The sequence below is a fragment of the Mus caroli genome, unplaced genomic scaffold, assembly GCF_978045245.1.
Source record: "Mus caroli unplaced genomic scaffold, Mus_caroli_1 scaffold_1, whole genome shotgun sequence".
In the NCBI taxonomy this organism is placed as follows: domain Eukaryota; kingdom Metazoa; phylum Chordata; class Mammalia; order Rodentia; family Muridae; genus Mus; species Mus caroli.
Genome location: NW_028227256.1, coordinates 66,815,715 through 66,833,251, shown reverse-complemented (window position 1 = coordinate 66,833,251; position 17,537 = coordinate 66,815,715). Strand labels below are relative to the sequence as shown.

General features: G+C 38.7%; 1 protein-coding gene across 4 annotated transcripts in view; it reads right to left on the bottom strand.

The window, feature by feature from the left end:
* Positions 1-17,537, bottom strand: part of Spag16 (sperm associated antigen 16) — a 945,274-nt gene that overhangs the window by 860,067 nt on the left and 67,670 nt on the right. For 3 of the 4 annotated variants that reach the window (XM_021171958.3, XM_085838176.1, XM_021171964.3), the window contains exons 9-10: positions 14,813-14,857; positions 13,440-13,549 (exon numbers count right to left, since the gene is read on the bottom strand). In XM_021171958.3, the coding sequence (XP_021027617.1) occupies positions 13,440-13,549; positions 14,813-14,857 (155 nt within the window). Of the gene's footprint in view, positions 1-1,049; positions 1,086-13,439; positions 13,550-14,812; positions 14,858-17,537 lie in introns of those variants that run through there. The other variant, XM_021171981.3, reaches the window with a different exon arrangement.

Genomic DNA, 17,537 nt, shown 5'->3' with positions numbered 1-17,537 from the left:
GTAAACCAAGGAACCCATGATCTCTCTTGAACCTCCCATTTCAGGCTCCATAGTGCTGAGACTATAGCTTTGAACTACCATGCCTAGTGGTTGATATTTCCACAGTGATGTAAGGCCTGAACATTTCTCCACTGCAAGCTCATTTTTGTGGATTTTGCATGATCCATGATTATACATTTATAATTCAAAATAAATAGTTAAGTTTAAACCTGAGGATGATCACACTGTCATACTTGTTTATATTGTGATACACATTTAGTTTCAGTACATAAACATGATATATTTAGCATAATATAACTTGTATTTATTTAATTTTCTATCCTAGAAATAATTATAAACAAGTTGACTTAATCCTTATCAATTTGCTACAGCATATTATGAATAAATATTGTGTTAATTTATTTCCTCCGGGATTCATACATGAATTATTTCAACTGTTGAAGACATTCAACACCATTTTCTAATCATTAGTATGAAAATTCTCATTTGGACCTCATCACAGACTTTGTAATGATTTCCATGTTTTCAAACTCTGAAACAATGAAAACTAACTTCTTACTAACATTTCATATTCAAAATATGATGATCTCACATTACAAAACAATGTATAAAATTACTAGAAGAATGCCAACTAATTATTTACCTAATGCTGTAGTACAAATTTACTACAACAAGTTTATATCCACATATACAACTTCCATACTGTACTAACATTAACTACAACAATATAAAAGTACAGCTGCACCCGGGCAGAGTGGTGTACCTGCTTCCTGACCCCACAATCCTGCCTCTCTCCCAAGAGATCTCCTCTAAGGGGCATAGGTGAGACCTCCTCACCAAATACCCATGCCAGCTGAGACCCCCCACAGAGCTCGGCGGACATGGGATCTATCCCACACTGTTACAGCCCCGTCACACTTCTGATATGCACTTACATCTACACCCGTGGCAAATCAGTGTGCCACCTGCCTCATATCCCTGTCTTCCCGAAGGACTGCTCTAAGCAGGGACACAGGAGGCCTGCTCTAATCAGAGATAGAACTTCCTACCTCCCAGGAGGCTCTAAGTCAGAACACGCAGCTCCACCTGTCTCCGAAGACACCTGCTTGAATAAAAAAGAAAAAGATAGTAAGAAGGAAGGAAGGAAGGAAGGAAGGAAGGAAGGAAGGAAGGAAGGAAGGAAGGAAGGAAGGAAGGGAGAGAGACAGAAAAAAAAGGAAAGAAAAGAAAAGAAAAGGGGAGGGGAGGGGAGGGGAGGGGAGGGCAGGGGAGGGGAGGGCAGGGGAGGGGAGGGCAGGGGAGGGGAGGGCAGGGGAGGGAAGGGAAGAGTTAATGAAGTTCTTTTCCCAATCAGTAGGTTGCAGATTTGTCTTATTGACAGTGTCCTTTGCTTTGTAGAAGCTTTTCAGAAGCCAGCTAACACCAGAGACATCCAGATGGCAAAAGGTAAGTAAAAGAATATAATCAACAGAAGCAATGTAATTAAGCATTGTCTGGACCCAGATCTTGTACGACTATTCACAGATGATATGATGGTATACATAAGTTGGCCCCAACATTCTACGAGAGAACTCCTACAGCTGATAAACACCTTCAGCAAAGTGGCTAGATTTAAAATTACCTCAAAGAAATTAGTAGCCTTCCTTTATAAAAATGATAAACCGGCAGGGAAAGAAATTAGGGAAACAACACCCTTGACGTTAGCCACAATTAATATAAAATTTCTTGGTGAAACTCTAACGAAGTGAAAGATCTGTATGACAAGAATTTTAAGTCCCTGGAGAAATAAATAAAAAAAAAAAAAAAAAAAAAACCTCAAAAGAAGGAAAAGTCTCCCATGCTCCTGGATTGGTAGGATTAAAATAAAATGGTGTAAATGATCATCTTACCAAAGCAATCTACACATTCAATGCAATTTCCATCAAAATTCCAACAGCATTCTTCACAGACATGTATTAGCAATTCTCAAGTTATACGAAAAAAACAAAAGAGGTGGAAAATTAAAACAATTCCAAACAATAGCCTCGAATGGACTGGCACAGAGGAAGTTTTCCTGAACAGAACACCAGTGGCTCAGGCTCTAAGATCAATAATTAATAAATGTGACCTCTTAAAACTGAAAAGCTTCTACAAAGCAAAGGACACTGTCAATAAGACAAATCTGCAACCTACTGATTGGGAAAAGAACTTCATTAACGCTACATCCGATATAGGGTTAATATTCAAAATATATAAAGAACTCAGGAAATTAGACTCCAGAAAATCAAACTACCCAATTTAAAAATAGGGTGGCTGAGTAGTGGGTGGGGTGGTGTTATGTTGAAAAAGACATGGAGAAGTGGAGGGAGGAGACCTGTGGTGCAGATATAAAGTGTAAGAGAAAAGTAAAGTAAGTAAATAAATTATTAAATACAAATATTAAAAAATGAAAGAACTAAAATAAAAATGAGGTACAGAGCTAAACAGAGTCTCAGCAGAGGAATCACTAATGGCAGAGAAGCACTTAAAGAAATGTTCAACATTACTATTCATCAGGGATATTCAAATAAAAATGACCCTGAGATTCCACCTCATACCAATCAGAATGGCTAAGATCAAAAACTCAAGTGATAGTACATGCTGGTGAGGATGTGGAGAAATATGAACACTTTTTTATTGCTGGTGGTTTTGCAAATTGGTGCAACCAGTTTGGAAATCAATCTGACTATTCCTCAGAAAAATGGAAATAGTTCTATCTGTAGACCCACCAATACCACTCCTGGGCATATACCCAAAAGATGTTCCACCATTTCTCAAGAACATATGCTTCATTATGCTCACAGCAGCCTTATTTGTAATAGCCAGAAGCTAGAAACAACCCAGATGTCCCTCAACTGAAGAATGGATATAGAAAATGTGGTTCATTTACACAATGGTGTATAGTACTCACCTATTAAACATGGAGAACATCATAAATTTTGCAAGCAAACAGATGGAACTAGAATATATCATCCCAAGCACGGTACCCCAAACCCAAAAGGACGTACATGTTATGTACTCACTGACAAGTGCATATAGCCAAAAAGTTCAGAATACCCACGATACAACGCACAGACCATATGAAGCTTAAAAAGAAAGAAGGTCCAAATGTGGATACTTCAATCCAACTTAGAAAGGGGAACAAAATAATAATGGGAGGCAGAAGGAAGGAGGGACCAAAGTGGGAGAGGGGAGGGGGATGAGAAAAGGGAACAGGAACAGGAATGGGGAGATACAGGAGGGATGCAAGAGAATAAATAAAAATATGCAGGGCCCAAGAGAATAAATAAAAATATGCAGCAGTGGAGGATGGGGTGTGGGGGAAATCTCTAGAAAGTTCCAGACATCAGGGATGTGAGCAGCTACCAGGGTCCAATGGGAATGAGCTTAGCCAAAATGCCCAACAGTAGGGAGCTAGATCCTAAAGAGTTCACTTCCAGTAGATAGACATAGCTCCCATTTTAGGCATGGACTCACCCACCCATTTTCAAAATTATTGACCCAGAATTGTTCCTGTTTAAAGGAAATGCAGGGACAACAATGGAGCAGAGATTGAAGGAAAGGCTGACCAGTGACCGGCCCAACTTGGGATCCATTCCATGTACAGGCACCTAAACCACCGTGATTACTGTTGCCATGTTAGGCTTGCAGACAGGATCCTACCATGGCTGACCTCTGAGAGGCTCTACCAGCTGCTAATTGATACAGATGCAGATACTTACAGCCAACCATTGGATTCAGGTTGGGACCCCTATGAAAGAGTTAGGGGAAGGACAAAAGGAACTGAAGAGGATAACAACTCCATAGGAACACCAACAGTGTCAACTAACCTGGATGCCTGTGAGTTCCCAGAGACTAAGCCACCAACCAAAGAGCATACACGAGCTGATCCCAGGCACCCAGGCAGAGGACTGCCTTGTCTGGCCTCAGTGGGAGAGGATTCAGTAATCCAGTAGAGACTTGATGCCTCATGGAGGTGGAGTGTCAGGGTGTGGGCATCCTCTCAGAGGAGAAGAGGGAAGGAATGGAAGGAAGAAGTCTGTGTGGGAGGACTGGGAGGACATTTTGTATGTAAATAAATAAAATAAATTATCATCATCATCATCATCATTATTACTACAGTAAAATAATCTCCAAATACAACTTCAAAAACAGAACTCAAATTGCATGGGTGGACAATGTTCCTGGAAGACATGGGTTTTTAAAGGAAAACTGTAGAGGCATGGGATACTGTCCCTCTAGAATGACCCAGAATTCCAAAATAGCATGGGCTATTGTCATTGCCTATGGCTCTCAGTAACACTCCAAGGTAAGACAGTGATGCTAAAGAAACCATATATTTTAGAGGCAGGACCTAGAGAAATCTATCTCAAACAGACAAGGTAACTTCCTCCTTGCTAGGTACTTTTCACAGTGCTATAATGAACACTTCATGATGCAATCACCACTTGTCAGGCAATATTGCCCACTGGTACAATAGTAGCATGACTATTATAGAGTTACTTACCACTTTCTGGTTGGATTTGAGGCCTGATTTACAGTTGGAGATTTTATGCCTGGTATAGTATGCCTGGTCCTCTAAGCCCATGGCATAGAGATCATGGTAGAACATGCTAATAATTTGCTAAATGATCATACTGTCAAAGTGCCTTCTAAATATTATGTGCATGCCCATAGACCTGGACTACTCTCAGCCTTGGTGAGAGAAACTTATTTCTGCAGTAGGCAGCAGTTAATAGAGGGATGCAGAACTGGACAAAGTGCTGAGGACAGGAGTGTAAGAGCTCAGAGTGAAATGCTGACATCTGGACACACCAGAGCTAGCACAATGTGACCTCGTAGCACTGTGGTTGCATGCACAAGGCTTAGACAAGATCCATCTAGCCAAATCCTGGCTTAGATAGAGTCTTTAGATGATCTCCAGGTCTCACACCATACAGAGGAGCTCCTGGCTGTAAACAGTTGCTGGAGGAAGAATCACTTTGGGTTTGGTTTGAAGATGTGGTCAATGGTAGAGTTTCTATGCTCCAGTGCATGGGCACACATTCATCTAATTATGGGTAGCATTAATCGAACTTGAAGAGTTATCAAAAGAAAAATAAAAGACATGAAGCCATGTGTTATGGGTGGTTGTGATAGGGGAAACTTGGGAGAGGTTCGAGAAGAGAATTCAGGATAGATAATGATTGATCATATTGCATAATATATATTATATATATATATATAATAAAACAATTTTAATTAAAGTATCATTTATGATACTCTAGTAAATAACCTTTTCTATAAAAATGTTATTATGACTTGAGTACAAATTCCGTTGAAGGAACTGTGCAGGAGAAGAGGAATATATATATGTGTGTGTGTGTGTGTGTGTGTGTGTGTGTGTGTGTGTGTGTATTATTTTTAAATATTGACAAAACTTTATGGTGAGTATCTTATTCTTCATAGTTAAGAGAGATGAATACATATAAGTTAATTAATATCCATGTTTATACAAGTAACAAAAGGAAGATTTGAGTTTCAAATATAGATCAGTCTTCCAAGTCCTTCATACTGCTGAACAACATCTGCCAACTTGTATACTGGAAAAATGCTAGTAGAAGCTGCTCTGAAGGAAATGACATATAATAGCTAACTTCTAAGAGGAAAAATTGCAAAAGAACTAAAGGAAGCCTTTAAATAATAGCACTTTGTTCTCTTAAGAAGATATTGCACCTCATTTTTAATATCCAAAGGAGTTAGAACAAACATATAAAATGAGTGTTACATTGTCTATATCCATGGCGTATGCTAAGTTTTTTAAAAGCTACTTTTGTACATGCTACTGGTTAATAAAATACAATTAACAAGCTAAATACATGTTAAATTTGATGATTGAAGCTATTGAGTATTGTTACATTACTGCTTTAGTTACATATTTTGTTGTATACTCTAATGAATATAATACACTAATTTTTTTGAAGTAAGGGCCATGAAAAAGCTTGTGTAATTTTGATATTATTTTTAAATGCTACAGGCTTGGCAGTTAAGTGACAGAATAGGAGACATCTAGAAGAGGACTTGACATATTTTTTGCAAGCAGAACACCTGGATCACTACTGATTCCCCTAACAGCACAATTGGAAGTCTAAGTTTTGTATTATGACAACGATGGCAGGATTACAACTGCAGAAGCACCATCAGTTGATTTGCATAGATGCAAGTGAGTTCTCAGGTATTACATGGCTAAGTTTAAGGAAAAACACTATCTACAGACATCTTTGTCCTGTTTTGCCACAGGTAAAGGATTTGTCACTGTCTATTAGGAAACTGTTTCCTTGTTCCCAGGGTACAGTCATACTGTTCTGACAACTATGGAGAGACACTTCTGAAAAGAGATCAGAATCCTACCATCCTTATCCACAAGGTGGGTCTGAATATGTCATCCTCAAAGTCTGAGAGTGTTCATCCCTGAGGAGCACCCGAGAGCTGTCTTCACTGCATTTGCAGAAAATATCTGTGCTGTACTTCCACACACCTATGAACTCACAAAAGTCCCATTCTATCTAGCCTGCAGTGACTGACTAGACAGTCACTGAATTACATGGGTCTGTGCCAATAGTTAGTGCTTGCTGAATACATTTGTTTAGCATTACCCAGGTTCTGTCTTTATCATCACACTGGAAGTTAATCCATAATAGGCAATCTTTTTATAAACAATTATTGAGCACTTCTTATGAGATTATCTATTATGCATAATAAGCACTCAATAATTGTTTATAAATAATATGCTTTCTTCCTAAACAAATAATCAAAAACTCTAGTACATTTTTAGTTACTCCCCTAAATATTTTTTAAAATTTTTCAGTATTAAGATGGTGTGACTATTTTTAATCTTTGACATTTGACCTTTTAAAATATAAACATGGATGCCCTCCAAGAGGCCCAACAAGCAGCTGAAAGAGTCAGATGCAGATACTTATACCCAACCAATGGACTGAAATTGGGGACACCTGTGGTTGAATTAGGGAAAAGCTGGAAGCTGAGGAGGGTGACCCTTTAGGAGGACCAGGAGTCTCAACCTGGACCCCTGAGATTTCTCAGACACTGAGCCACCAACCAGGAAGCATAAACTAAATGATATGAGGCCACACACACACACATACAACAGAGGACTGCCTAGTCTGGCCTCAGTGAGAGAAGATGCACCTAACTCTTGAGAGACTTGAGGCCCCAGGAAGTGGGGAGATTTGGTAGGGTTGGGGTAAGGGGCTGGGGACATCCTCTTGAAGACAGGCAGGGCTGGGGAGGAGGAAGAATGGGATGAAGAACAGTCAGAGGGCAGAACAGAAGGGGGATAACAACTGCACTGTAACAAGGGATTAACGAATAATAAATAAATAAATAAATACATATTTCAAGTTTCATTGTAAGGCTGTTTAAGCATCCATTTATCATCTACCCATCCATCCTCCCCAGTGTACCCTTTGCTTCAATCCATCTGGATAAAAAACATCTAATTTTTATAAAAATTTTAATTGAAGTAAAATTTAAATCACATAAAATGATTCAACTTAATGAAAGAGTTCAGAGATGGAAAGATACTCATATCATTGAAAGAATATATTTGGCAGCTGCAAAATACCCCAGTTTGTTCATGGCCTGTGGGATAAGGGTTTGTGTGGGGGGAAATGTCAAGTGGTAACCTGTAAAACTGTTCTTTCCCTGATCAAGAAAACTATAACACCCTGGGAAGGTTGCCAGGACCTGGCAGAAATTAAATATAGGATGGAAATACAGCAGTATCCATGATCTTTCCACAAAAATCCTTTTTCTACTCTCTATGAGGAGAGAAAAGAGCAACCCTGAAGTCTAACAGTAAACTATTAAAATTCAACAACACAGCAGCCTGCACTCCAGATGTTCTGTCTGACATATTGCTGCAACAGAAGATGAACATGTCCAGGGGTAAACAGTCAGAGCCAATGAATCAGCAAGTGTTTGTTTCTCCTCCATCAGAAAGAAGAAGCAGAAGCAGTGTATATCTGCTTGAGATGTGTTAACATGTATGGTCTCTCCCATGAGACACTTGAGCATGTATGGTCTCTTCCAGATGAGCATTCTCACTTGTGAACTTAAAACCAGTCTATAGGAAATTTTCCTGTCTGGAAACATCACAGGGCATTACTAATCATTATTTTAGAATGGATAGTAAACCATCTAATGATATTTCATAAACTCTTGATTTCATGATAACTATACCAAAGAGGCAATTTGTACAAATAGTTCAATAGTTCCTGACCTGTAGTGCTGACTGCCTATAGATGACCTTAAGGATACACACAGTTTTGGGTCCTCTTGAAAATTTAAGAAAACATAGCTTATTACATGAACCAATGGTTAGCTCTCTATAACCACTTGACAGTTCATATCTGCTCAGGAGTACAAATCACAAGCCATGACGACCATGTCAATTTTACATATATCCATGCAGATTAAAACCCTTCTTAAAACTAAACCACTCATCTTGCCCCACAGACCTTTTGGTTCATTTTGCACTGCACTATGAAAGTCTCAGAAAACAAAAGAAATTGAAGTTAAAGCAAAATCCTCTGCACTTATTATCAGGTGAGGAGAGACATTATCTGGGCCACATGGAGGGTGCTTCAATATTATCTTTAACTGGAGCAAACCAGCACACTACCTAATAGGTTATTACCACTGACTTCATGGATGTTTTCCCCTATTCCAGTGGGAAAAGATAATCACACAATTTTTCCTTCACTTAACAAAGTACTAAGTTCCTTTGTCTCAGGGCAACGTCACTTTAAAAGTGTACTTACTAGTCCTGGGGCTGGAGAGATCCCAGTATTAGTGAAGTACTTGTGTGGCAAGTATAAGAACTTGAGTTTGGATCCCTAGCATCCATGTAAAAGACCAAGCATGGCCACCCAGGCTCCTGTAACCCCAAGACCATAGTGACTGAAACAGAAGGACTAGATTTAGATAGCTTGTTGTCTACAATCAGAGCTCCAAGTTTAGCGAGAAATCCTGGCTCAAGTAAATAAAGTTGAAAGTGGTAAAGCAAGACAGTAGATATCCTCTTCTGGCATTCAACATGTGTGTGTGGGGGGGGGGGAGGGGCACAGACTAATTCTATCTCCTGGTTGAAATTCTGATTTCCTTTCTCTTTTGATCTGAGTGAAGATGCAAAATGTCAGATAATTTCATGAAACAACTACCTGCAAACATTCTCTCTCTCTCTCTCTCTCTCTCTCTCTCTTTCTCTCTCTCTCTCTCTGGGGTGATGTGCATAGGCACATGGAACTAGAGAGAGAACCTAGCAATGCTGGAGTCTTCCTCTAACCTCTAGTAAGACACAGCATCTTACCATATGGGAATGTACAGAGAAGTATGAGGAAAAGCAGCATCAGTAAATATGCCGACACATTTCAACCTCTGCTTTCCACAAGTGCCCTGTTTTGTAGCCAGGGATATTGCAGTACCCTGCTCATCTTTGCTGTAGGCTCTGCCTTCTTATCCTTGACAGACACTTACACACTAACAAAGAGCTCATAGCCACTGTCCACATCAATCAACTTGGACAATATTCATACCTTTTATGAGTTTTGATTATGATGCAGAAATAAGTACCTTTAATGATGGACTGTGGAGAGCTTAATAACCTAATCTAAAGTATATATACAACTCTCAAAAAAAGATCACAAATTGAAGAAAAAAGTAATAAAACAAAAAAGAACTAAAGATGAAGAACTATTATGAAGGAAATGAAACAGAAGATCAGCATTTAAAGGCAAAATTATAGTCTTTAAGGAGTGTGCTGGCTAGTTTTGTGTTAACTTGGCACAAGCTATACTTATTTGGGAAAAGGGACTCTCAAATGAGAAAATGCCTCTATAATATTGGCCTATAGGTAAGCCTGCAGTATATTTTCTTAATTAATGATCTATGTAGAAAGGCCCAGCCATAGTAGGTGGGACTACCCTGGAGCTGGTTTTCTTGGGTTCTATCGCATAGCAGCTGAGCAAGCCACGGGAAGAAAGCCAATAAGAAGCTTCCCTTCATAGACTCTGCATCAGCTCAAGCCTTGAGGTTCCTTCTCTGTTTGAATTCCCTCCTTGAATTCCCTCAATGATGAGCAGTGATGTGGAAGCATAAGCCAACTTTGCTCCCCCAACTTTCTTTTGTTCTTAGTGTTTCATCACTGTGATAGTAACTCTAAGACAAGGAGATCCAAATAAATATTGCATCAGTTGACATATTACTAGGCTTCTAAGACAGCAGAGTCAATGGTGAATAGGAAATTAATAACAGAGCTTTCAAAATAAAAACAAATTCAGGGTCAGGGGGTTGATCGTGATAAAATGGATGAAGTCATTCCCCCAATAGAGAACCAGAAGGTAATCAGAATGGAAGTCAGTGAGGTCTATGAAACACTGGTTTGAGAAAGTAAATTGTACATCTTACCAGATTTAAAAGTGGGAACAAGGGATACAAATGAACAATAAAAATGAAATTTAACAGTTTTTTAAAAAGAAAAATACCTAAAGGAATAGAAAAAAAATCTAGAGACATTAAATTAAAAGTTTCCCCAAAACACATATTTTAGCAAGCTACATTAGTACATTTTCACATGATTTTTTTAGAAAGAACACTATATTTTGCTTTCCAGAAGAGGTATCAGGCAACTTGCAAAACTTTAAGGATTTACTAAAAAGGAGTTGATTCTTTTAAACTTTTCATAAATACCAAAGATTTAAGACATTAGAGAACATAGGAATGAATGGAGGATGCCAGGAACCTCTCTAGACAAAGCTCACATGTGAGGGCTATTCCTCTAAGACTTGAGAATGTGAATAACAGTCAGACCTACTATGCACTTGATGGACAACAAGCAGGATGTCTCATGCTTGTTGTCCATATTTGGAAAGTGCAGTGTGAAATGTTTGCTAACCTGCAATCTATAGCAACAAGCTGAAGATCTCACTGAAGAGTGAGATCAAATACTCCTCTTAACTATGGCAGCTTGACTGTGATGTCAGGAGGAATAAGACCGAGAGTTGTAGTGAAGCTGGAAACTGATGCAAGTAAGAAAGAAGACCTGCGCTGCACATTAAGAGGAACATGGAGAGGCAGGCCACCGGACAGTGTTGTGACCCGGCACAGTTTCTCAGGGAAGTTAGTAGATGACTATGGAGGTTTCATGATGGAGGTAATCTGATTTCAGCATCTGGCAGGTCCAAAGAACTCTAAGACACCTCAAAGTTGTTCAAGTGAAAACCTGATTTCTCTATTCCTCTTAAATCTTACCTCTTCCAACTCCTTATAAGTAAAAACAGAACAGCACAGAGGAGCACATTCCGCTATCCAGCTTTAGTGTCACATAAAACTGGACACTCAGTTTTCTAATTCTAAGTCACTTATCTGAGGCTGCTTTTTGTACCCTAAGATCTCAGACTTGACTAATTTGTCTCAAAAAGCCAAGAATACGTTTTCATCTATGAATATGGAAGAATGACTTCGCCAATCAGCCTGAAAGTTCCTCAAGTCATATAAATAAGGCCATTTTCTGAGCAAACATTACTGTCATATTCTTTTAAAAATATTGGCACATTAGTGTATTGCAACACATACAGTATTGGTTATTTTCACAAAAAATGAGAATCACTCCAAAAGCAAACAGCAGGAGCATCTAAGATAGCAAGGCTGTTCCCTCAAGATGCAAATGAGGAAGTGATTTAAATTGATAAACTATTATTAACTGAGTATTAATGCAAGACAAAATGAGACTATTTCAGGTGTGTAAATATTGAGATGATTTCTTTCCATAGAATCTTTTGAAAATTAGTCTAGGAGGTTCTTCAGGAAAACAAAACAGACAGTTTGAATAGAGCAACATAGAAACCAAGTGAGAAGAGGGGCAGCTAAGTGTGAGCTAATGAGGCACGAAGCTGATGGAATTTAAAGACATAGTTTTAGGCCCATTTACTACTTCATGGCTTTCTTCAAAATAGTTAATTCTGTAAGAAATCATATTTACATATAATAGATTTAAATGGTGTTTTATTGAGTTTGCCTACTAATTTACAGAAAATAGAATTAGCACTATAAAACAAACACAAGCACTGCCAATTATGAGAATATGCATATTAATAATATGCAGTTTGATGAAATGTTATAAATATGTATTTTTCTATAACAGAGTCCATAAGTGCCATTTAAAGTGAATAAAACAAACATACCCTGATGCTGTAGAATAATAAATACATACTAACTTAAATATTAATAAAAGTGAGTGATCATAGAGGAAAGAGAGGACAGATATACTTTACATAGTTCAGCTTATTTGAGGTCTCATTTTTTTACCATGGAGGTACTTCGTTAAGTGTGGCACTGCATCACCAGGAAAAATGGACAAAGCATTGATATATAATTTGTATGTTCTGTATTTTCAAAGTTTTCTGTGAAATAACATGCCAGCCTTGCATTACAACAAAGCTAACTAATGATTCACCCAACTGTCATTAAGCATAGCATACCACCCGACCTGAAAGAGAATATGTGTATACAGGGGACCAGCTGTCACTAGGCACAGCACACGACCTGATAGAATCTGTGTAACCCGGGGAAACGAATGCTCCTCCGTGAAGAGGATGACCGTGACCAAGCCTTCCCTTGCATTGCTCTCCGTGGGTATTCTATCCCAGCAACACAAAGTACCTAATTCAACTCCTTTAATATGTTTTGTGTTTTTCTTTTTCATTTTTTATTCCTTTGACTATAAATTTATATAAGATTTTAATTACTATCCTGATAACAAACAAATGGATTGAATATACACATCCATTCTTTTTTTAATTGGGTATTTTCTTTATTTGCATTTCAAATTATCCTCTTTCCTGGTTCGCCCCCTCCTGGAAACCCCCTATCTCATCTCCCCTCCCCCTGCTTCCATGATGGTACTCTATCTTCTATGATGCACCTCTCCTCCAATTGAGGCCTGACAAGGCCATCCGCTGCTACATATGCATGTAGCATGTGTTCAACTTTATTAGTGGCTTATTCTGAAATGGTGCACAATTCTCTTCTATGCATTTAGAAGGAAGACTAGGGAAGTTATGTTACCCCACAGAGAAAGAGAAGGCCTTTTCTTTATGACAGAGGCAACTGTAAGTAGGATCCAGAGCTGAGGTGAGTGCACTGAAACTCATGGAGCTGTCCTTACCCCTAGTAAGTATGTGACCAGAGTTAACAAGATGCCAGTGCTGTTTGCCCAAGCTCTAATTTCTCCTGTAAAAGAGCTTGTAATAAATAAACTCTAAACTCCCCTTTCAGTGAATAGACTGATGCTGTACATTTGCTGTCCTCTAACAATCTCAATGTTACACACCAGCTAAGAGGAACATAAGTCAACATCATACCTTTTTCTCATTCTTCATCTTTGTTTTATATCCAACTTCTTCCCTGGCTTCACGAAGACTTTTCTGAGTTGGGCCTTCAGAACTGTTTTCTTTCTCACAACTGTGACCAGCTTCAAGAGAAAAGAAAACTATTTACTTGTAAAAGATATGATTATAACAAACATGTATATATCAAGAATCTTTTAATGCATGCATTATGAAAGTATTAAAATTTATCTGAATAATATATAATTACATGGGGCTCATGAGACAGGTTAGTGTGCACTCAAACTTGATGCCAAGTCTGTTGGCCTGAATTTGACCTTCAGGACCCACATAGTGAAAGGAGTGAACTGACCTCTCACACAAGCTGTCCTCTGCCCTTCATGCTTCTGTGTTGGCATGCAACTGCATGTGCACATACATATATACACACACTAAATGTGTATTTTAAAGTCTACTTTCTTAAATTTATTTTATTATGTAAGTGGTTTGCCTGCATGTATGTTGATTATATACATGCCTGGTGTCTCACAGAGTACAAGGAAGGCATCGGATACCCTAGAACCAGAATTACAGATGTTTGTAACCAAGCACAGGTATGATACAAGACCAACATATGCTCTTACCCAGAGTTATCTTTCTAGAAACTTGTGTGTGTGTGTGTGTGTGTGTGTGTGTGCATGTGTGTATGTGTGTATCTGTATCTGTGTCTATCTATGTGAGAGACAAAGACAGAGACAAAGAGAAAAAGAGAGAGGAGGAGGAAGGGAGGGGGGAGGGAGGGGGGAGAGAGGGGGAGGGGAGCGGGAGGGAGAGGGAGAGGGGAAGGGGAAGGGGAGGAGACGGGGGAGGGGGAGGGGCAGGAGGGAAATGATGGAAAAGAGAGAGAGAGCTGGAGGATCTAACTGTGTAGGTTTAGCTGGCCTATTGACTTCCTGTGTACACCAGGATGGTCTTGATCTCAGAGTTCTACCCCCTTCTGCTTCCTGAGTGTTATGATTAAAGCTGTGCATCATCATGCCCAGTCCAACTAATTTTTAAAACTATGGTTGCAACCAAAATATACTAACACTCTAAAGTGCTTTAAGTTTGATTTCAAAATTTAGTTCCTCAAAATGTAGGATGCTATTACCTTAGAAGGTTAACAAAATGGAATTGTGAACCAGCTACAATGAATGGAAACAGTCTTTAATCGCAGCACATTCAAATTGCTGTATCATAAAACTGTGTGCTTATAAACAATGTTGAATGGGGCGAGAATACGCATGATAAAAAGTGACAATATTAAAAAAATGATAAATGTTATAAAGGTTACATAATTTTATTGTCTATGCCTCTTGATGTTAAGAACAGGTAGGAAAGAATGTAAAACCGCATGACAACACACATACCTCTGTCTCCTGACTCTCTTGTGATAGAAGCACTCTCATAAGAGTCTGAGGAAAGAAGTGAGAAGAAAAGACTTTTGTATTCACATCTCTTTATACACACATATATAGGTACATATGGCTTGTGCTCTATGTCTAATTGATTTATACATATAGGTACATATGACTTATTTATTTAATGTATATCCAACTAATTTAAAATAACTAAAGCAAGGGCAAATTCACTAACACACAATAGACAATACTGTGAGTTATTACTTTAGATGTATTGTTGAGAGAAACATGAAAAGACAAAGTATGTGGATGATTTCATTGCTCTCTAATAACTCTTTTCTCTGTAGAGAAATCAGTTCAGGGTGGATCTAAGACCTTAAAAGATGCAAAGCTCTGAAATTGCTAGAAGGAAAAAAACTTTGAGGACACAGGTAAGACCCGTTTAAAAGGAATCCAAAAGCCCAGGAATTACAACATGAACTGACAGACAGAGGAAGTTGACAAGAGAGCCCTGAGGATCAACGCACTGGTCATGCTAACCTGGTGACCGAAATTTGATCCCTGGAATCTACATTTTTGGAAGAAAAGATCTGGTTCTTCAAAGCTGTCTTCTGACTTCTAAGAATACACACACACACACACACACACACACACACACACACACACACACACACAAACACGGCGGGGGGAGGGGGAGGGAGAGAGAGAATACTTCTTTTTTTTTTCTCTTTTTTTAGAGAACTGGTGAATGGAATTGCATAAAGCTACAAAGGTCATGCACAGCAGTGTCCACAATGAGCGGCTGGAAGCCACAGTGAACACACAGAAAGGAGACATCAGCCATGTACTATCTAGAATATAGAGTTCAAAATTTTATTAAAAAGTAAACAGTTATTCAATAAATAAATGGATGAATGAAGTGAAATGTTCTCAAAAGACTCAGTACAGATGATCAGCAAATATTAAAAAAAAAAAAATCTTCAACTCCATGGCCATCAGTAAAATCCAAATCCAAACTACACTGAGATTCCACCATTTCCTAGTGGGAATGGCTATATGGGTGAAAAATCAACAAATATGGATGAAGATATAGGGAAAAGTAAGTCTTACATATCTTTAGTGGAAATGTAGATGAATGTAGATTATTCCAGACTGTATACTAATCCATGTGAAAGGTTCTTCAAAAGTAAAAAAGTAGAACTACCAAATGATTCCATACCTCTCCCAGTAGAATCTAAATAAGTACTATAGGTAGCTGCACATCCATGCTGACTGCAGCTTTAGTTACAACAACCAAATGTGTGATTCAACCTAGTTATCTAGCAGTAAGCAAATGGGGAGTAGGAAAGTAGCAGAGATTCATATTACATTGGATGGAACTGGAAATTATCATATTTAGCTAAATAAGACAGACTAAGAAAGACAAACATCCCATGTCTTTCTTAAGTTTTCTGGGTAAGAAAGAGAGCAGAGAGAGAAAGACAGATAGACAAGAAGAGAGAGAGAGAAATGGAGAGAGAGAACATAGATTGAAGTGACATGGCAGCAGAATTGGGGCAACAGAAGAGGGCTAATAGAAGAGCTAAGGCAACAAAGGAGTGGTATGGCCAAATGAATAATATTTTTACATTAAAATATCTTTATGGGCTGGGCAGGGTGGCGCATGCCTTTAATCCCAGCACTCAGGAGGCAGAGGCAGGCAGATTTCTGAGTTTGAGGCCAGCCTGGTCTACAAGTGAGTTTCAGGACAGCCAAGGCTATACAGAGAAACCCTGTCTCGAAAAACAAAACAAAACAAAACAAAAACAAAAACATCTTTCTGAAGCGACCATCATATATATGGGTGGTTGTTGGTTGGTTAGTTCTGTTTGTTAGTTTTACTAATTACCTTGCCATGTAGTCCATGCCAGCATAGAACTTGCAATCCCCCTGCCTCTGCCTCTGCATGTTAAGATTAAGAGGGTGCCTCACCCTGTGGTTACAGAAACTATAGATGGCAAGAGCAAGGAGGTACGTGCAGCTGGTATTTCTTTCCTAACCTGAGTCTGCTAACCTGTACAGTTCTTGAGAAAAGATAAAATATTTAAAATGACCACATGATAACACAGACTAGAATGTCTATCACCAAGCACTAAAGACTCGAGTCTCTATCCTCCTTTAGCAAGTCTGCATATCAGGGTCCCAAAGACAATGGAGCCCAAGTCTCAGGAGCATGTTAAGGAGAATAGCAGTTACAGGCCCTTTGCAACATGGAGAGATTTTCACCCCACATCTTTTTTACTGTCTTTACTTCCCAAAGATTACAGCATTCAAGATGATGACAATTTTAAGGTAATAATGATTTATCTTTTACCGAATGACTGCTGCTGTCACAAAAGTATTACACTCATTAATTCATGTAACTGCCAATGATACTCTGAAGGTCACTAGCATTATATATGAGAAAAGAACTGGTGCAGTGATATTTATACAGATGGAGATTGAAGAAAGAAGACACAGCAAGTTCTGAAACAGACACTTGCAGGAATCTGAGCAGATTTTACACAGCATTAAGACCACATGAAGCTCCATACTCTGTCTCTGTATCTCTTCCCATAGGTATTTTGCTCCACCTTCTAAGAAAACCAGAAGTATACATACTTTGGTCTTCCTTCTTGAGCTTCATTTGGTCTGTGAATTGTACTTTGGGTGCTCCAAGCATATCAGTGAGTATATACCATGTGTGCTCTTTTGT